This window comes from Vollenhovia emeryi, unplaced genomic scaffold (assembly GCF_000949405.1).
Source record: "Vollenhovia emeryi isolate VEMERY1.0 unplaced genomic scaffold, V.emery_V1.0 DF939122.1, whole genome shotgun sequence".
Taxonomy (NCBI): Eukaryota; Metazoa; Arthropoda; class Insecta; order Hymenoptera; family Formicidae; genus Vollenhovia; species Vollenhovia emeryi.
Genome location: NW_011967244.1, coordinates 2,652,317 through 2,671,329, shown reverse-complemented (window position 1 = coordinate 2,671,329; position 19,013 = coordinate 2,652,317). Strand labels below are relative to the sequence as shown.

Genomic DNA, 19,013 nt, shown 5'->3' with positions numbered 1-19,013 from the left:
AGGATTAGTCAATCTCGATATTTTTAAAAGAAAAATATTTTAACGTTTATCAAATGTAGCATTAAACATGTTTTTGTAGAAATATAAAAATATGTAAGGGCACACTTTCTTTATCATAATCTGACAACCGCTTCTATAAAAATTGTCTCGAAAAGATGTCTTCCGCAACTAGAAAATAATTAACTGTTTTCTAGAGTTCGGCAAATAGGTTTGAAAGGCCTTTGCGTTTATACAATCGACGAAATGACCATCGGAGCCAATATTCGCGGCTCGCGGGAATTGGGCCTTTGCACGACTTTTATTAATAATCAAATTAAATTTGCGTGGAAATCGTAGAAGTCGCAAAGGCGATCGCGACGGGAGGAGACGCGAATGGAATGATTCATCAAGATCTGCGATTCATAAAAGACTTCTAATCCCGAATCGCGACGGCGCTTTGCAACGAGGGGTAGGGTAGGGGTCGCGACAACTTGGAGTGGCCATTGTAATGTTAAGCGTCCGTCCCCCCCGTTTCCACCCTCGTTCTTCTTACGGCCAGGTCTGTTATCTCGACGACGCTTTCACGACGGAAACATCACTCGCTCCTCATTTTCCGCAAACGAGAGACTAAAACAATGACGAAGAAACGTAAAGATCGCGCTATTGTTATTGCGGTTATTAGCGAATGAATAATTCGCGCAAACCCATTATCGTCTATTAAGGTCGAATTATTGTTGGCGGTATTCCGCGCGGCCGCAACTTAGTGCATCCTCTTACAAACGTAATTAGTAATAATCCTATTGAAGAATAACCAGGTATGCAATTGCAAAAGTCGAAATTTGATCGTTATTCGAATGGTGGAGCATAAGCTTGTTGATTAGAGATTCCCTTTCAAAATTTTTATGTCAAAGTAACTGATTTTGATGCAATATTTTCTCGGTATTAAAAGGATCAAGAATAGCAATTCAACGTATATATATTTACTAATTTTTAAAATATAAGAAATGCGTTTATAGATAAAAATGTAGCTAATTAATTGTTCACGAGAAAACGTATTTACATAAAGTTAAATGGAGTGTATTTTATTTAATCCAACTGCTGCAAATGAATCTTTCAATTTTTATCTCAATAAGCTCAGACGGCAGACGAACTATTCTGTCGATGACAACCACTTGTCCCCGAGAAATGCATATCGCTGTAGATCGAGCGAAGGGTTCGAAGTCAATGGAGAGGAGACAAACCCTACGCGACGGACTGTTGATGCGAAAGCCACCGGGCTTTTTAATCGATGTCACCCCGTGCGTCCGTCTGGTCCAGATTAATTTCATCATGAATGTTAGCCCAACACTCGAGATTCAACCGCGAGCAAACACCCTCTACGCACTCTATTAACAGTTTAAAGCGTATTACAGTCGCATCGTTGGCCGCGCTTCGCACGCACGATCAACACCAACGAGCCATGATTCGCTTGGGAAAATGATAACTTTACCCGGTCAAAGAAAATTTGTATGGAAATATTTGCGTTTTCAAGTTGATCCATATGATCGTTCCAAGCGCAGTCGACATCGATATAATTTTGGCGAATTTCAACGTCACGGAGAAAAATATATATTGCGATTGTTACAAATAGACGTGAGCAGCGTTTTTCGGACTTTCGACAAAATATTACGGATTATCAAAGATCACTTAGTTTTTACTTGACAAAGATGATTAACATTTTTGAAAAGAGTAGTAAGCTAGAAAAGTACAATAACGAGGAATCGATATTCAAATGATTCGATTCGTATATAAAGTTCTTTGTCGTCGTATTACTTGAAATCTAATAGGAATGATTTGTGCTCGTTTAATCGACGCTTTTTTTTACAAAAAACGGTATATTACCGATTTGGTATTAGTACAAGTAGCCAATTAGGCTGGCTCTAGGAGTAAGGCTTGCGCGTGTACGCTCAACGTTAGTAGAATAAACCAGAACCGAGTCAGACCGAGAGCGCGACAGAGAGGAAGAGCGGGACGGAGTAAACGGAGATAGACAGAGGCATCGAGAGACAAGGAGAAAAATACGAGGCGAAATCCCTCCTACCTTCGCCTTTTTCGGTGGAGAAATAAAACTGTTGTATCTACTAATAAAGGCGGAGTCTTACTTTTAAAAGCGCGCACTTCGCTCTCCTTCTCCCTCCGTCTCGCTCTTTCGTTCTTTCTTCTTCTTCGTCCTGCGTTAAAATAGGAGGGATTAGTTCCTATGGTAGCGCTGGGGCTTAAGCATTGATGAGGTTTTTAAATGGGTTCTCCTTTGACGGTGGTAAGAGAACGCGAAAGGCGAGTAGGGGTGGCTACGACAACCAGGCCGAAGAGGCGGGCGGGCGGGCGGACGATATTTACCGGGAGATTAAAAAATCGAGGGAAAAATTAAGTGTTACGGGGGCACGCCCCTGTTCTGGACTTAATTCTACGTAATCCTCTGCTAAGATCGCCGAACCTTCCTCCCCCTCTTGCAACCCCCTCGTTACCCTTCCACGTTCTTCCACTTCAAGGAAGGTCGATCGAGATTTTCGTCCCCCTCCACGTAAGGATATGCTTTTTGTCGCTTGCTAATCATCTGGGATTACGTTCGTGTAAGAAAATGAAAGGGTTTCCCGATCAATGTGCTAGCTGTTGTCTGAATGTTAAGTGAAACGGCTGAATCCTCGATCTTTACGAAAAGAGCCCTATTATATTTCACGCTTACGCATCCTCGTGGTCGATAAGCAAAAACCGAACATCCTCGTAGTAAAACGGAGCGAAATCAAGTTTCGACCAACTGATACGAAATGCCTTCCGAAAGGACTTTTTCCCAGGCGGTCGCCCTCAAATAATAATGAAACTTAATTACATGAGGCCAAGTCGATATGTTGGCGGTACAAATATTTAGAGGGCGAGCGCACGGTGGTCGCGAAGCGATGTTATTAGTAAATTAACTGACATCAAAGAAATTGCGAGTGATGGTCACTTACTCCACTAATGGAAAGCCTGCATCCTCCTGCAAGAGATATACATATATACGTATATATATAAAAGATATATGTATATCTTTTTCTCTTACAGGCGAAAGATTATTACATATCTCAAATTCCAAATATATATATATTTATAGTACATTGCGTATATAACATATTTTTTACTTGTGCCACAATTTATGTATCTGAAAAAAATCTTCGTGCAAATTTCATAAACTGTTCTCATCACTCTTTTATTAAATTACGTGCATTTCAACAACGAATTATTGCAACATATACGCTACCTTGTAAATGCTCGATATTCATCACACTACGATTTTAATAATGCATCTAATACGCGTTTTGATTTTTTTCAGAAAATATTCAGTTAAAATATGTATTTAAAAATATTTCATTCAAAATGTATTATAGAAATAATGTAAATGTTTCAAGCATACGAAATATTAGGTTGTAAATAAATATATAATGTAAAAGTCTATTAAAGTTATTTTTTACTCGAATGCCATTTAAATCCAGAACGAGCATTCTGCTCTTTCTACTTTCATCCTGCTTGTCTATTCAATATTTAATATTCAATCATTTTAACGCCATGCTATTGTCGTTGATGACTAAACGTTTTAATGATCGTCAGTAAGTAGAAATCCCGAAGATTGTCAACGTTTAAGGGGATAACACATGTTCCGTGTGACGGAAAGCCGAAAGATCTACACGCGTCGTTTCCTTTCGGTCTCATCTCTAAGACCGGCTCCGCTTCACCGGGTGTCCGTTGCCGAGGGTCTTAAGGGTGATTTTTTCTCGTTCCTCGGCCTCGCCGGACTAAATTTCGCGCGTTAAGCCCTCGGTGTAATCCTGCCCTTAATATTCAAAAACGTGATCGCCCTACCAAGAGTGCCGGAACTGGTTCGTAGCTTGCCCAACGAAGACGCCACCTCGACGGGGAGGGAGCTTTTCATATGCTAATTGGCATTCGTCATTTTCTTATGGCGCCGACTTAAGTGTGCTTAAGGCTGCTAACTCCTTTCCCGGCGTTAGAGAGCTGGCTATGCCTCGCCGGCGTCCTCGTAATTGGACCTCTTCTCGATCCGCGCTCACATGCAGGCGAACGCGGGAATTCGTCAATCGCAAAATCGAGAATCTCTCGCTTGACAATAATGGCCGAATCGATGAGACGAAACCTCTTATCGCAAAACTTTATCGGTGTTTTACTTTAATAGTGCACATATTGAGAGACACCTACTTGCGTTCGCGTAGATCTGCTTTGGTTGCGCAGTGTCCAACAATAAAAATCACTTAGGTTAAAAATTCACTTTTAATAAAGCACACGAACTGTGAATGCGAACGACTACGAATGCCGACCTATGACTTCACGAGCACGCTATATATTGCGAAAAACGAACGTCGAACATTGATCGACACCAACTTTTAATTAAACTAGAAATGACAAAACGCGCGCTTCGCGCGCGCAGTTTGTGATCGGGCATTGTATAGTATTAAGAATTTGTACACATGCAAAGAAGTAATTGTATGCGCAACCAGCGCAACGTCAATTTAAAATAAAAAGTAATTTATCACTTACTGATACGATTCGCGACAGCAGAGTTGTACATCGTTCACTGTATATGTTGTACTGTAAAAATACAAATATGTATATGATTATTATAGATTAATTATGTAAAATCGAAATTATTGTAGTAAATGTGGTGGTAAATTAAGCACTGTAGACCTTTTATACAAATGTCCTTTATTGCACACGTTCTCTCACGCCGGTCCACAGTCGTCGCTCTACCACCATCTTGTCTTCACTCTTCTCTACCGCTATCGATCGTCGCGACCGATCGAGAGTATCGATGTACGCACTCTCTCACTCTCACTCTCTCTCTCATTCCGCGCGGCTCATTCAAACTTACAACATAAATATACTTTATAATTTATATTTTTTTAAATAGATATTTATTGACATAATTATATAGAATACTGAAAAGGTCCTTCTTTTAAATATAAACTCAAAAAATTGTACACGTATGGTTTTGTCTCTAACACTTATTCGAATCCTCGTTCGAATCATTTGAATAAATCAAATGAAAATACAGAACAAATGTTGTATTTCGCACAAGTAGCAAGTAACATAAGAATGTAAGATACTTACCTCACCATTTCTCCGTCGTTGCCCGATGCCTGCTTGGCCTCCTCCTCCTCTCAGATTTCCTTGTGGCACTTACACAACACTCACTCGCGAAAATCACCGATCGCGCGAAATTTCGGACACTCCCGTACGCGATGTGATATATCGCGAAACGCCCGAAATAGTATTAACAAATATCGCGTGACTTTCTGTCATACAAATTACTCAAACTAACAATTTGATTCGGAAGAATAGGATAATGGATAAAACACTTTTGAATTGGCGTCAATCTAATCCTCGAGATAAGCTATGTGAACAAAATTTCCAGCGATAAATAGTAATTATTAATTGCAACAGTTAATCGAGATCATTTACACAACGTAACGACGTACAATAAGCGATTTTCTGTACTTCTTGCCCGTTCGAGTTGCGAAGAACGACAGAGCGACTTACAGCGCGAACGCCGAAGTCGCACAAATTTCTCTTTTCCCGAAAATGGAACAGATTACACGAAATCGATAGACAATTAAAAGCGCGGTGCGTAAACGAGATGTAACCGCGACAAAGTACCACGGTTTACATAAAAATTTTAGACGAGTTAGTCTCGTGAAATATGTATACGTTGATAAAGAGCCGTCGCCTCAACATGCAATCCGTTTCTCGTTACAAGTTGTCGAAACTTAGTAATTAGTCAAGGAACGTTACTTGTTACTAATGAAGGTGTGCAAATCAATAGTGTTTTATCCCTGCGTTCGTCGCGATCGAGTCTTGGAAGCCGATAACGGAAAAGTAATAACACGTACGGAGCGACTCTCGCCACTGCCTGCCGGCTCGACGTTCGGCGAGCGAGTGATAGAGCAGCGACCTTCAGGTAAACTTTGGCCCGCGTAACGTCGTACGATACAGCGCCGAGTGAAAAACAACAAAAAAACCTTGAGAATTCGTTGGCCCGCTTAATCGTCGTGCGATACCGCGCCGAGTGAAAAACAACAAAAGAACCTTGAGAATTCGTTGGCCTGTCTACGCAATGGAAAATTCCGTACTTAATATTTTATTGTATATTACTTTGTTCCGTGGCTGTTACTACGCTTTGTGTATTATTCTGCGGACTTATTGGTATTGATTAAATTAACGATTAATTCTGTTCAATCGAGAAAATGTATCGGAACAAAAATCGTTGTTACTTAAATTCTAATTACCAAGATTAGAGATTTTACCTCAATAGTTATTGTATACAAATGTATATTTCTAAATTGCAAATCTTCATTCACAATGAATCTAAAAGAGAAGTGAAGCACACCGCGCTTCGAGAAAACCAATCAACATCGCGGAAAAGAGGCCTCAACTGTTCGATATTAACGACATTCGCGCTGGTAATAGAAAGGGATAAAATAATGGAAAAGCAATAGAAGAGATACATTCGCGTAATTCATTACGTGAAAAATTAATATTAAACACAGTCACACTAAGAGATATTTGCTTACATTCGCGCAGATCTACTTCGGTCTCTCGTGCTGTTCAACAATAAAAATCACCATCTCTGTGTTAAAAGTTCACTTTCAATAAAACACACGGAACTGCGCGCATCATTACCTTGTCCGTTGGAGAGTCGTTGGCAAGTAATAACACTTACGAGCGCGCTATATGCCACAAAAAGCAAATACGAACATCGACCGTTACCAGGTTCATTGTCGCTTACGAAATATTTGTAAAATAAAATTCACGCCGAATATTTCGCCCGTTGTATTTTAAACTAAATTTCGACGAATTATTACCGCACACTTTGCGCACTGCTTCATGGGATTCTTAACATCGCGTCTAAGGCACAACGATTACTTTCATTTAATTGCTAATTCCATTAAAAGAAAAATTCAATAATTTGTATACTATTATGTTGCAATTTCTTGTGATTGATCAATTTGTTAACGTTAACTGATTGCTATCGCTACATAAAAAGACAAAAGATAACACCAGTTAACAATAAGTAATCTTCGATACTTTTGTATTACAATTTCTCTACTCTAATTAATCTACAGAAAATCTGCAGAATACGCTTTTAAAGCATTCCGCGATCATTGTAGAATACCTTGTATATTTAAAAACGCATGCACAAAGAGTTTCTTATATAATTTTCATAAAGTTGTAATAAAAATGTGTTACAGTTCAATCGCGACGAAGTTATATTAATAACAACGATACCTATTCAATGAATTAATAAATCTGCGTTTGCTCGAAAGGATTGGCCGTTTGTCAAATTAATCCTCGAGCGAAGATTAAAATAAATTTAAGCGCAATTGGTAGACGTGTTTAATTCGAATGCCAATGGCAGTGCGTTAAAGAATGGACGTTGTATGGTTATCCCTTTTGCACTCACGTGAATAGCGAGTCATACACACCTCCGCGATATGTCGGTGTCGGTAATGTTATCCCCATCGCGACACTCTAACTTTATCGGAAGATATCTCGACGGCGTATCTGTAAGAAGATAACACGCGTATTCATCGTCGAATAGTGCCGCGCCTGTGCGCTCACGTTGAACGCTTACGTTTCTTTCCTGCAACGGCAGAGGTGAAAAGACGGAAAACGAGCTTTCCACGGGGTGAAATTTTACGCGGGATGTTGTCGCCATGTGAGCTTACCACAAAGGTGAATTAATAACACGAAAAAAATAACTATTTTTATCATCAGTGCAAATCTGAATAAACGTAAGTAGATGCCTGTGCAACGTATGCTTCGTATCACAACTTTATCGATCCTGTGAAAAATTATAATCGCGAATTCGTGCCCTATTATAATTGCGTTACAAATTTACATTCGAATAGTGCGATTACTTTTGAAGAAGCCTCTACGGTTCCACTAACTCAATGACTCACGATGACACATAGGTTGATATCAGATATATACCATTGCCGTAATTTTTTGATTTTTATGACTTTGATTCCATATATGATATTTCTAATATAAAATTTATTGTAAGCAGCGGAATATCTTTTTTACGTGTGTATATTTGCAAAGTATCTACACGATACTCAGCTAAATGAAAAGCCTACACGCGCGTGGATGAGACTTTAACATATTTGATCTTGCGATTAAAAGGCACATTCTTTTTAGAAAAATGACAGTTCGTTTTCCGGAAGTGATAAGAAGCGGATCGGAGGTGGAAGGCGGTTTGTCAGGACCGGCCAATCCAATACCTAGTCAATCAATCGATTGCGGCTGCGGACAAATGCGATGCCCGAAACTGGCGAAATTTGCAACGCGAAAACTCTTCGTGGGATTGGTTTGTTGGATCGGTGTGGTGCAAGCTGCATCGTATGCTTATTTTCATGTGACGGGAACCACAATAGCCAGAAGATTTCAATTCGATCCTTATGTGATGGGTGCGTATATCATCGATAATGCAAAACTCCTATATTTAACTAAAAGAATTCTCGAAAGAAAATTACACAACGTTGTGTTCACAGAAATATCCGGGGCATGAAATATTTTTTCTGTTACATTTCGTAAAACATATTTTAATCTAAACTGTTATTTTAATAGTTACATAAGTCTTCAATATAGTTACATTATTTTTAACATATGCAAAACTTGGCGTCGGTAACTTTTTTCTTTCAAGAATTGCTTCGATAATAAAAAATAATTTCCTAAAGAAACTTATCTCTTTCAGATTGGATTCTTGTTGTAGCAGAATTGACGCCTATTATATTAGGATTGGCGATAGCATATTGGGGCGACAGAATACACAGAGCTGCGTGGATAGGAGCTTTAACACTTTTCCAAAGCGCCTCGTTTTTCATTTTGATAATACCCCATTTAACACATCGTGTTCGTGTGATCGAGGAGACACAGAACATCACTCATATGTCATTGTATGCGGGTTAGTGCCCGAAGCGTACAGTAAAATACAATTATTTTCTCACTTCCGTTGGTATTACTGTACATTAGTATTGCATAAATCACATTGGCATTTAATTAGTCAATAAACAAAAAATAATTTTCTAGGTCCTAAAATGGCGTTTAAGTTTCAAATTGAAAAGTAATTTTGTTCGCGTTAAAAATATATTTTGGTTTCAGATGATAGTCCAGAATTATGCATTCCCAGATCATCGAGGATCATCGTAGAGGAAGACGAACCGTGTTACTTTACTATGGTCGTCATAATTTTTGTATTAGTTGTAAGCGGGATTGCAAATATCACATACTATGCGCTGGGAATTTCTTACCTGGACGATAATACAAAAAAGAAAAACGTGACCACTTTTATCAGTATAATAATTGCCGTAAAGATTATCGGGGTCCTTCTCGGGTATTTCTTAGGTTGGGGATGCCTTCGGTGAGTGCTACAATATATTTTATTAAATATCCTGGTTATTATCATATTATCATTGCGTGTTTGCAATCATTAAGATTCAATTACATTAATTAATGATTGCGAAACAGACACAAGTATATGTATATTTATTTTTAAACTTATTTACTCACGTCGCAGGATAGACGCGGAAGATTTCAGTGTTATAAAATCGTATCAGGACCAAATCGGGGCGTGGTGGCTTGGATTCCCAATTCTCTCCATATTATTGGTAATTCCTGGCTTGCTGCTTTCGTGGTTCCCAAGAAGATTACCCTCAGAGGTATATACATAGAACATAAACACAAATTTCTAGATTAATTGGAATTCTATAAGGTTTTATAAATGCAAGTGTTTTTGAAATTAATACTAATCCACTTTTTCTTATTACATTACATTCTTTTTAAAAAAATCACATTTTTCAGTCATACTTACTTTGTTAGGTTGTCCAACAAGCTGCAGCTTCACTTCTCGATCGGACTGCGGTACATAACCGAGCACCCCATAGAACGGCCAATCAAAAGGTCGGCAGTCCTGATTTTTGGCCGTCATTATGCAGATTGGTTACTAACAAAATTTTAATATTCAATATTCTGGCAACGGTATTGAGCGCCACGGCGCTTCTAAATTTTATGGCGCACGAGGAGAGCTTCTTAGAGTCCAGATTTCACATATCCAGACCGACAGGAATGTTTCGTGGATTTAACGACCCACTATCTTTCAGACTAGTCGCTAGTAAGATTAATCAATCTCTCTATTAATGGGCATATAGATAGAAGGAAAATGAAATCTTAGCGATATCAGTTTAAAGATAAATTTTTGGAATATTTTGACAAAGTAAATTATCAATAGCTAATTTTTATACAGAAACAAAAAAACTAAAATTTGTTCTCTTTCTAATTAACATTCTGTAAGATTAAGTGTAGTAGAGTAAGGCATTATATAATTAAATTTCTTTTACTTATGCAAAAAGAATTACGTAACCGGTAAATGAATCACCATGATTAAATTACTGAGACTTAAAAAAAATCTAAATATATGTAATTTACGAGTCGCAAGGTGTTGTAGGAAGTTGAAATATTATGTGATAGTTGAAATAATTTGTATGTAAAATAAATATTCACGTTTCGTTCTAGCTATCGTGAGACCTGTTCTAATTGGACTGATCGTAGTCATCAGTGGCCTAGTATTAGCCAAGGCAAAGCCACGAGCGAGATTTGTTATTGGTTACAGTTTCGTTATCGTGCTTCTGACAATAGCGATTATCATCGCACTAATCTTTGCTGCTTGCGAGAAACCACCAGTCGTCGGTTTAGACAAAGGCTCGTAAGTGTAGGCCGATACGTAGAATTAACATTTATCGAATAGCAATAGTATCATTAAAAGTAAAGGGACAATGTATCTCATTCTGCGACGTTCTATTTCATCTCGTGATAATCGCATGGACAAGTAAAGATTTCTTGACTGATGCTTTTGCAGCGATACAATGCTGAGATATTGCAACAAAAACTGTCATTGCTCTAAGGACGCCGAATTCCGGCCGATTTGCGACAACTCGGGAAAGTTCACGTACTATAGTCCTTGCTATGCCAGCTGCTCTATAATTATTCACGTCAACAACGAGAAGATCTACAGCGGTTGCGGCTGCGTAGAGGATCTGGCAGGATGGAGTAATGACCAGGCGACAGATGGTTCGTGCAATTCGACTCAATGCCAGGCCGGCTGGATGCTTTTTGAGGTGACTACACCTTTTTTCGTTTTTAACACTTTGAGTGCCATGTCACTCGTCATCTGGATGTCGCGTAAGTTTCCGCAAATACTGGATTTGTGAATGATACTGTCTTATTCTCATCCGATTAAGAATAATTTTACTAAAAACGTAAGACATTTAAAGAGCAAAAAAATATTCAAATTCATCAGATTTATTAAATTTAATGCCGAAATCAGATTGGTACTCAAAGTGTTAAATACATAATATTATAATCAATTATATATTTTAATTGTGGCTTCTACTATATTTATAAATCTTGCAATCCAATCTGAACAATTGCAGAAGCAAAATTTTTTAATATGTTTCAGTTTGGAGCTGTTTTAGCGTATGTGTTGATCGCTTCCACCCTCGTCGGAGATTTATTGATCAATATAAGATCGGTCTACAAACAGGACAAAGCTATCAGCATAGGTTTCTGGATGATGTGGATCGGAGTATTCGTTTACGTTATTGGCAAAGTTCTTTACGAATTCGTCTCGCGTCAGGCGTGTCAATACTGGGGCAATCAAAAGATAGTCTGTCGCTTACACGATACCGACAAACTCGGGAATTACTTGTGCTATCTGACAATACTATTCTTATCGCTTAGTGACTTGGTCAAAATTATCGTTTGGTTTTTCTGCAAAGATTTACAGTTATACGACGAAGATAAAGACCGAGAAAATGTTGAGCTACAAGAAATGGTCGAACAAGCAACAATAACCGAGCTACCTGAAATATTAAACAATAGTAAATATCCTTTGCAAACGATTACTAAATTCAATTTCTCCATTAAGAAAACTATAGTTTCTTTTTATACAATAAATTCCCTTTTCTGTAGAATCAGCAATATAAGATGCAATGATATTTTCAGACGACGAAACGGGACAAGTGGAGGTGGTTGTTGAACCAGAATCAAGGACAGTACCAGAGACAGCCGAACTGAAAGAAAAATCACCGGAGGAAAAAGAAGATACTCAAAAGAGCACGCCTTTGAAGTATGGCTCGTTGGGTTCAGGCAATCCTCGGTCGAGCTCGAATCCACCGACAAATCACAATTCGCAATCGACGATTCAAAATCTCGATTCCGAGGACGAGCTAGACAGTTCGAGCGACGAGAGTAAGAAACGGTCGGGTACACAAGTCGCTTACACGCCGCTGGAACTCGACTCTGATGTCGAGAGCGACCTCAGTAGCGTCGGACCTAGATCGAGGAGGCGCATTCCGAGCAAAGATTACGATCAAGCTCACGAGAGCGATCGCCCATCGTCCAAGAACGCGTCTCTTGGACGTCAATTTCCGAATCCCGATCACTACGAGGATCCACGAGGAAATTCGAGATTCAAGAGTCCGAATAGTTATCAGAACGATCCCTTGCAGACAAGCAGCTCCGAGTTGGCGAAGAAGGGTCAAGAGAGCGACGCGCCCAAACAGGGCGACTTCAACGAAGTTGGCATACCGATAGTGGATCCGTTTCCGGACGGGAGGAGCAACTCGGGCAGTACTAACACGGGGCACGTGAAGGACGTGAAGTCGCTGATCGATCGATACGAGCAGAACGCGAGTCAGGAAACTCTAGACGAAGATCGCTTATCGGTGAAGTCGACAGAGGATACGAGAAGTCGACCGGAGAGTAAGATAGGTATACCTCTGGTCGCTATGGTACCCGGTAGGTCATCCTCTCGAGGACAGGCCTCTTCAGGTTTCGGTAGCTTGCCAGATGTGCAGGACAAGAATGACCCACATTCGGAGAGATCCGGTACTCCCAGTCCGAAAAATGTCGCTAAAGGCAGCAAAGTAAGGCATCAAACCGATCTTTAGATTCACGATCGGTCTTACGTGATAGATGACGCACGGCACATGAAAACGACGCGCAGTTTTGCAGATATTTATGGAGAAGCGAGTAAATCCACTAGTAGAATAGAAGCACTATCACGATAATTTTATATCTGCGAGCGATAAGAGGCTTTGACTACAAAAGTACACAATGCTGCACAATACTATCTCTGACACCTGTCGCATTTGAGATATAAAACCCCCCCAATTTAACATCGCGTTTTGATAGGCGAACAGTAAAATTTTATGTACACTCTCTTTACTTGCGAATCGTAATATCAGTATAAGTTGCTCCAATTATCATGCAGAAATATTGCGATCGATAAAGTTATTTTCATCTGTGACTCCAAATATTTCTAATAAAGGATAGCCGGCTAATAAAATATTTACTGTATTTCATGGCATACTTTCATATTTGCAGTTATCCTTTGTAAAACGTAACATGTGTATAACAACGTCCATTATGATCCTTCTGATATTTATTACACGATTAAAATCTATCACATTCCTAATTTTGTGGATTATTTCGCCTACCTGTTAGTAATGGTTTCCTGTTTCATAGTACCACCTTATATATGTAGATAAAAATTCCTTCTAACGCGCTAATAACAACGGATACATTATATTTCATTGAGTAGATAAATTACGGTGTTTTGTTACTACTTCAAGGTATAATCATTATATGTACAATCATTTAATTTTATAGACGATTCATATTAGTATGAATCAATATTTTCACTATCGACAAGCGATGTATACGAAGTATATATATATATGTACTTTATACATGTACTAATTTAGCACCCGTTTTTCGTTGGAACGTGAGTCCGAAATAAAACAAATATTCATATTATACGTACCTACAACGAATTATGAATTCATCGGTTACGGCGATAAAAATAATTAATAGTAGTAAATTAAAATTAGTAAAAGATCGGGTGGTCGCTCTTCTCTTGCGAACACCATGGGTGATCTGCTAACAGTCGATTCTATCTAGGTTACTACGAGCTTTAAATAGCTAAGAAGGTGCTTAAGGTACTTGTAAAGTCTTTATTTGTCGGTTCTCGCTCGCTTCGCATTCGTCGTTCGATCCTTCTTGAAGATCTTCGATCAAAGTCTTTCTTCACGCGTAATGAATACGCCGAAAAGGTGATTGAACTTGATCATCAATTATTCTTTAAAGTGTCTCACCGGGCTCCTCAGCTATATCTTTTAGCTCGATCTCCTCGTCGAAGATCTTCACGTCTTTGACGAAATACCAGACGCCCACGTCGAATATCGTGCCGATCGTTACGAAACCTGAACAACAAAGAGATTGTGATGCACGAACAATTGTATTCTTCAAATATCATCGTTTTGTAAGATACTCACTGGCCGCGGTGAAGTTCAGCAAATACCTCAATACCTCGCCATTGTACAGCCAGCAGTTTCCCGTACCTGAACAAGTTTTACCCCACACGAGACAGGTATTGTCTAAAAGATAAAATATTAATTAATCTCCAAATAGAGAGCGTGTAAGCAAGCGAGTGCGTAAATATAGAGATACATGAAGTAATCGGTCGACTTGCGAACAGAGACATGGAATATTACTGAAAAAAAAAAATAAATAGAGACATCGGAGTCTTGTTTGCTGTTTGATAATAACAATTTGATAACGTTAGGCAATCTGTCTCTGTCGATGTTATTAACCGCGCGCGCGTGTACAAATGAAGTTTATCACTAACCTAATATAAATCCAAACAAAATTGGCGACGGTATGAAGGCAAAGAGGCTCATTATCATTAATCCGAAGCCCATGGCGACCGCCTTGTCCTTCTCGTCGACGCATCTTACGGAGACTAGGAAGTTCGACGCTCGTCCAGTTGCACCGCTAAATTTCAAAAGACACACCACCGCCAGAAAGATGTAAAATTTCTGCATACAATCCACTGGACACGAGCCCGGAATAGCAGTCCCCAAAGGTTCCACTGCGTCGGTCGTTTCCCATGGGACTTCGGTAGAAAATGGAAAGGATGTGACGTTGGCAAACGAATGCGCCAGGGAACGAGCCAATTTCGGTTTCACGCAGCTACAGTCCGTATAAACTTTGCTGCCGTTAGTGTGAAGCTAAAGAAAAAGTATACATTTAATAGAATAATGGAGAAAAAATACAGCAAATCTCGTCTTGTAGGGACTTGAGAATTTTCTAACATTGAAAAATTGCTTGACAAAAATTGTCTATTCGCCTCGGAAGAGTTCCTCCACCTTTAAGTAATCAGTTTTTCTCCCAAGGCGAGATTGCTTTTCATCGAGAGATAGTGTAAAATGATATCAAACCTTTATGCCACGACAGCCAGCATGACACGCGGATATAAACGTTTGTCCGTGCTCAGAGCACACGGGATTATAGGTGACGTAGTCGCAGTGGCACTGCTCGTTACAGGGTAGTTGCGTTTTTAAAACACCGTTAGGCTGAATGGCGATCTGGTCGTCGTTCGCCGAGCAACCGAGAAAGGCGTAAGAGATCATTCCCAGTATCGATATAATGCCAATCATGACGTTCCACGCCGCCAGGTATCTAGCCTTCGGCTTGTACTTGGAGATGACCAGACCGGACAGCAAAATCCCGAAGGCACTGAATACCAAGCCGACCGTGCCGGTGATCAACGACGAGACGGACGCCGATTGCTTGTACTGGGTCTCAATGTACTTCGGCATGAAGATCCAGTAGGGCATGTAGCCCATGAAGTAGAAGACCGTCGCCAGATTGTTGCACATCAGAGTCGTGTTCGTCAGCAGGCGCTTAAACGTCTTCAGCATGTCCGAGATAGACGCCGGTAGCTCCGATTCTTGCTCGCCCTTAATGCTCGCGGCCGATTTATTGCGTTCCAGGGCCAGAACTTTGCGTGCGGCCGCTCTCGGCAAGGTCTTCGGGAAGAGAGCGATCACGCTTGCGAAAATGAAGAGGAGAATGGCCAAAATGATCCATCCTAACCACCAAGCGCCTAGCCACCTGAAATGTCATATAAATTTATTAGATATAATGTAATTTTTTTTAAGCATCAATATATTATATCACATAAATCGCTTTGATTTTGATCAATAAATCGGCAAATCGCTTTAACGATACCTCGGGTCTTGCATCGTGATAGTGGGAGTTAAAGTCGGGCTAATGTAGAACTTCAAGGAGAATGAAGCCAGTCCGTAGCCGATGGCGGGTCCCAGCATTCGCAGAAAGTACGAGAAACTGATGAGCGCGGGCGTTTTCGACTTTTGTATGTTGTCGTCCATGTACGACACACCGAGGGTGTAATAAAGAGAACCACCCACTCCGGACACCAGTTGAGCGATGAAGAGGAGCACCTGCGGCGCGAAGTTTCCATCTTCGACCTCGCAATCCGTCCCACGACCTTCTTTGCCCAAACAGAGAAACTTGCGTTGTTTGTCGGAAATCACGCTTGTGTTCAGCGCATTTTGCAGCTTCGTATTCCCATACTCTTTAGTCAGCGACAGGGCATCTTCGCCGGGCCCGTAGAGAAAATGCGGTAACATCGTAAGACAACAGAAAAGTACAACCTGATGAAATAAACAACGGGGCATTATTTAAATATTCGGGAACGATCTGTACCTAATCCGCGAGTTTTTAAGTGCATAGTACTTTTTATTAATTCCATCTTTATTATTTCTCATTATTTTTTATCATTTATTATCGTATCATAAATATCGCAGCACGCTCAACTATCCGCTCAACATCCAGAGCATTCCGCAAGCGCCTCTTTACTGTTCGAAGAATGGAGCGCTTAGCTAAGCACACGACGACGAGAGTACGATGGCAAGAGGCATGAATGAGCGTAGCTACGATTCTAACACTTCCTAATTTAATTAAGAACCGACCAATCGGTGAGTTATGACGTCTACCGGCTCGTTCCTCGGGGCGTGTGCCGACAGCTGATTTCGTTTCTTGCCGACGCGAAAGTACAGCGCGCGAATAATACGCGATGCACGCCGCACTAATCGCAAATGTCGATATCCGTGGATACGTGTGGTAAAACTTACGGTGTAAATACCGAAAGCGATCCATCGAGGCCTGTGACCCCTTCCTGCGTAATACGACAGGGTGACGGATACGAAAAGCTGCGAGATGTCGTTACCCACTGTGATGAGACCTGCATGAGAAGAAAGCGCATACGTGGCGTAAATTGTGCCGTAGCAATTCATTTAATGACATTCCTCACGCGAACGCTAATTTCCACGTTGCTTTGGAAATTTCAAACTTGATTACAAGCGCAATAGAACAGCATTTTAAATTGTTAAAACGAATAAGCTGTAATAACGCTTATACATTTTCTATATAAAGCAAATTAAATAATTGATAAAAAGTTTTTTGCACAAAACTAATGAAATTTTAACAGAATTAATAAAAATATAACGCCAAAGTATTGACTATAATCAATCAATTTATTTATCGGCCTAAATTCAGGATAAGTAATGCCAATTTTTAACAAATGTTTCATAGATTTGTTTTATAAAAAAGCTTCGAAATACTAATGTAAAATCTTTCCATTTTTCCAATGTTTGTGAGTTACAGCTATCTCTACGATACACAGGAAATATAGAGCACTTAAGTATAACAACACGTATCGTACGTACCCGTCGTTTTCGAGGGTATTTTAAATCTCTTTTCGATGGTGGTGATGGTACCGTTGAAATAGGCATAACTGGCGGAGAATATGCAGCCGAGTACACCGTAAAGAAACACGTATGCCTTCTTGTTGGCGAACTTTTGCAGATTCGGACCCTTGAGGCACCATATGCCGCACGAAGTGTCGTCGGTGATCGGCAGCTCCTTGAAGACATCGTCGAGACCTCTGGTCGGCGTCGTGGGTGTCGATGGTGTCGCGGGCGGCGTCGTCGGCACCTGGAGCAGCTTCAGGTTCTCCGGCCCGTTCTTCTCGTGATTCGAGTTGCTCGAGTTGTTCTTCATCTTCGCCTCGACCTGATCGTCGCGACTGCCCCGCAGCTGGCAAGCGCCTAACACCAGTGGCTTCGAGCGAATTCAGTGACCTCAATCGCGGGTCGCACGATACCGATGTGACTTGATCGTCCTCGCGACTCTTGGCATCGCTTTTTCGTTCGGCCCGGACTCGCCCCCGCGCTCACTCGCGGAATCTACTCTTCTTCCCCTCGCACTGTTCCTCGTGTCCCGTCACTTTATCACGCGGTCACGTGTTCTCCATGTTTCGACCTGGTCTCGCTCGGACAACACCTACACTAGGAAATCTGGGGGTTGACTGCGACTGTCGCTCGTGCGGCTCGATGATTTATGCTTACGGGGATGATCAATGATGTCGATGGAGAGAGTTAAGCCTTAAGGCAGACTGAAGATAAAGTATTTGTACAGCAAACGCTGACGCCGAATGCCAGACAATATTATCAGACTGTTGGAACGGTATTATCAGAATGATACTCAAACGATAATTTGAAAAAAGAATAATGAGAATGTAAAGACTCGATTATGCATCAAGTAGATGAACCCTGTAGTTTTCACCTAAATAACAAGTGTTACAATGAATTGCTAATCATGTAGAGTTGTTGTGAAATGAGAAACCTGGTATGTCTGTGTTATACGTAAATTGAATTACAAGAACGAACGATCAATAATATCGCGAGCGAGAAGTTGACGAACCGCGGCCACCTACCCGCTGATGCAGGATGGACCCGAGTTTAGTTCGAACGATCGAGCGCGGTCGCCGTAGCGGAGTATTAATGTGCAGCGGCGGAGGTCTCTGTTAAAAAGTAAGGTCCGTCGATCGATCGCCGATCGCTCTGCGGCCGCGAGCCAGCGTGGTTCCCCGCGAAATATAGATTCGCGTCCGAAAACGAGCGATATTCTTCCGCAACTGAGGCGCCTAAACGCAACAGAGTGCAGGCCGTGTTCTATGCCTACTGAGGATCCCCACCTTTCGCCCCCCAAGGAGCCGATCGTACGAGAGAGAGCCACGATCT

At 40.7% G+C, this 19,013-nt stretch overlaps 2 protein-coding genes across 5 annotated transcripts; one reads left to right on the top strand and one right to left on the bottom strand.

The window, feature by feature from the left end:
- The first annotated feature begins 7,588 nt into the window (after positions 1-7,588).
- Positions 7,589-13,540, top strand: LOC105569967 (solute carrier organic anion transporter family member 1A5). Of its 2 annotated transcripts, none has more exons than XM_012026849.1 (10): positions 7,589-7,740; positions 8,206-8,474; positions 8,762-8,971; positions 9,169-9,427; positions 9,584-9,725; positions 9,886-10,177; positions 10,579-10,768; positions 10,922-11,180; positions 11,522-11,942; positions 12,067-13,540. In XM_012026849.1, the coding sequence occupies exons 2-10, from the start codon at positions 8,210-8,212 to the stop codon at positions 13,011-13,013; spliced, it is 2,985 nt and encodes a 994-aa protein (XP_011882239.1). In that variant the 5' UTR covers positions 7,589-7,740; positions 8,206-8,209; the 3' UTR covers positions 13,014-13,540. The 2 variants fall into 2 exon arrangements, with proteins under 2 accessions (XP_011882239.1, XP_011882238.1); XM_012026848.1 differs by having other exon boundaries at positions 7,589-7,799.
- Positions 13,423-18,939, bottom strand: LOC105569968 (solute carrier organic anion transporter family member 2A1-like). Of its 3 annotated transcripts, none has more exons than XM_012026851.1 (8): positions 18,707-18,939; positions 17,658-18,385; positions 17,064-17,173; positions 16,138-16,583; positions 15,345-16,020; positions 14,753-15,134; positions 14,400-14,501; positions 13,423-14,327 (listed from the first exon to the last, which is right to left on the bottom strand). In XM_012026851.1, the coding sequence occupies exons 2-8, from the start codon at positions 17,989-17,991 to the stop codon at positions 14,206-14,208; spliced, it is 2,172 nt and encodes a 723-aa protein (XP_011882241.1). In that variant the 5' UTR covers positions 17,992-18,385; positions 18,707-18,939; the 3' UTR covers positions 13,423-14,205. The 3 variants fall into 3 exon arrangements, with proteins under 3 accessions (XP_011882241.1, XP_011882243.1, XP_011882240.1); XM_012026853.1 differs by having other exon boundaries at positions 17,658-18,278; XM_012026850.1 differs by having other exon boundaries at positions 17,658-18,939.
- Positions 18,940-19,013: the final 74 nt, after the last annotated feature.